Consider the following 1,139-nt stretch of genomic DNA (forward strand, 5'->3'; position numbering starts at 1 on the left):
ATCTAGTTCAGAATACACTGTATCTACATGTAAAATGTATTCAATTTTGTGTCATTGCTCTTACTTCATCCTCTTCTCCTCCTCCCTGCTCATCATAGTGAAAGACATTGTCTCGGATGTCATCATCAGACGCTCCGACCAGCAGACCTCCTCCTTTTCTAATGTTCTGCCTTGTGCAGCCCTTCACCGCCACAGCAAGAACAATCAGAACTGGGAAAAAAAGCTTTATTAGAACAAATTTCAAGTATATCTACTACCAATATACTACAGCTTATGCATGTTCACATAAATATAGTGTTTACTTACACAACAGAAGAGCAATGCATCCCATAATAATCATAAGGGCAATGAAGCTTATTCCCGTTTTGGTTCCAAAGATGACTGCGGTGTAGCTCTTGCAGTCACCGAAACGGTCACAGGGACACACAGTCACGTTGACCAGAGCATTAGAGGAAAGGGAAGGAGAGCCAGAGTCTGATACGACCACAGGAATAGAGAATTCCCCTTTCTCTATGTCTATCAGTGGCTGGAGAACCGCATGGGTCTCTGGTAACAGACATGTAAAGAGACAGAACCAGAAGCAAGGGGTCTTCGAAATCAAAGTACACTCTGTGAAATCCATTTCTAAAGCAAGGGTAGCCAACGCTGCTCCTATCGGTCTACCTATCCTCCTGCAGACTTAACTTCCAACCTTTCTTCAACACACCTGCCTGTTATTTTCAAGTAATCCTGAGCACTTTTATTAGCTTCAAATATTTTTGATTATGGTTGGAGGATGGTTGCCCTCAAGGAGCCAGGTTGGCTACCCTTATTTTAAACTAGTGATTCTCAACTCTGGCCCTCAAGGTCCACTTTTCTTCAGAGATTTACTCCAACCCCATTCAAATACATCTTAACAAGCCCTCCAAGAGCAGGGTTAGCTACACTCGAGGTCCACTTTCCTGAGTTTTGCTCCAACCCTCATATAAATATCACAAGCTAATCAAGGTCAGAACTGCTCGAAAGTAAAAGGCAGGTGAGTTTGATCGAGGTTAGTGCTAAATTCTACACAATGGTTGCCCTAAAGGAGAAGGGTTAGCTAGGGTGACCATACATGCCATTTTCCCAGGACGCGTCCTGTCCAGGATTTCTATATTGCC

The 1,139-nt window shown here is 43.4% G+C and overlaps 1 protein-coding gene across 1 annotated transcript in view; it reads right to left on the minus strand.

Annotated features, from left to right (window-relative positions):
• The window catches only part of LOC107576004 (cadherin-15-like), a 16,979-nt gene that overhangs the window by 1,857 nt on the left and 13,983 nt on the right, over positions 1 to 1,139 (minus strand). Inside the window, exons 4-5 of the mRNA XM_016262292.1 lie at positions 307 to 678; positions 65 to 210 (exon numbers count right to left, since the gene is read on the minus strand). Coding sequence (XP_016117778.1) covers positions 65 to 210; positions 307 to 678 — 518 coding nt within the window. The remainder of the gene's footprint in view (positions 1 to 64; positions 211 to 306; positions 679 to 1,139) is intronic.

The sequence above is a fragment of the Sinocyclocheilus grahami genome, unplaced genomic scaffold, assembly GCF_001515645.1.
Source record: "Sinocyclocheilus grahami isolate Dianchi unplaced genomic scaffold, SAMN03320097.WGS_v1.1 scaffold3107.1, whole genome shotgun sequence".
NCBI classification, from domain to species: domain Eukaryota; kingdom Metazoa; phylum Chordata; class Actinopteri; order Cypriniformes; family Cyprinidae; genus Sinocyclocheilus; species Sinocyclocheilus grahami.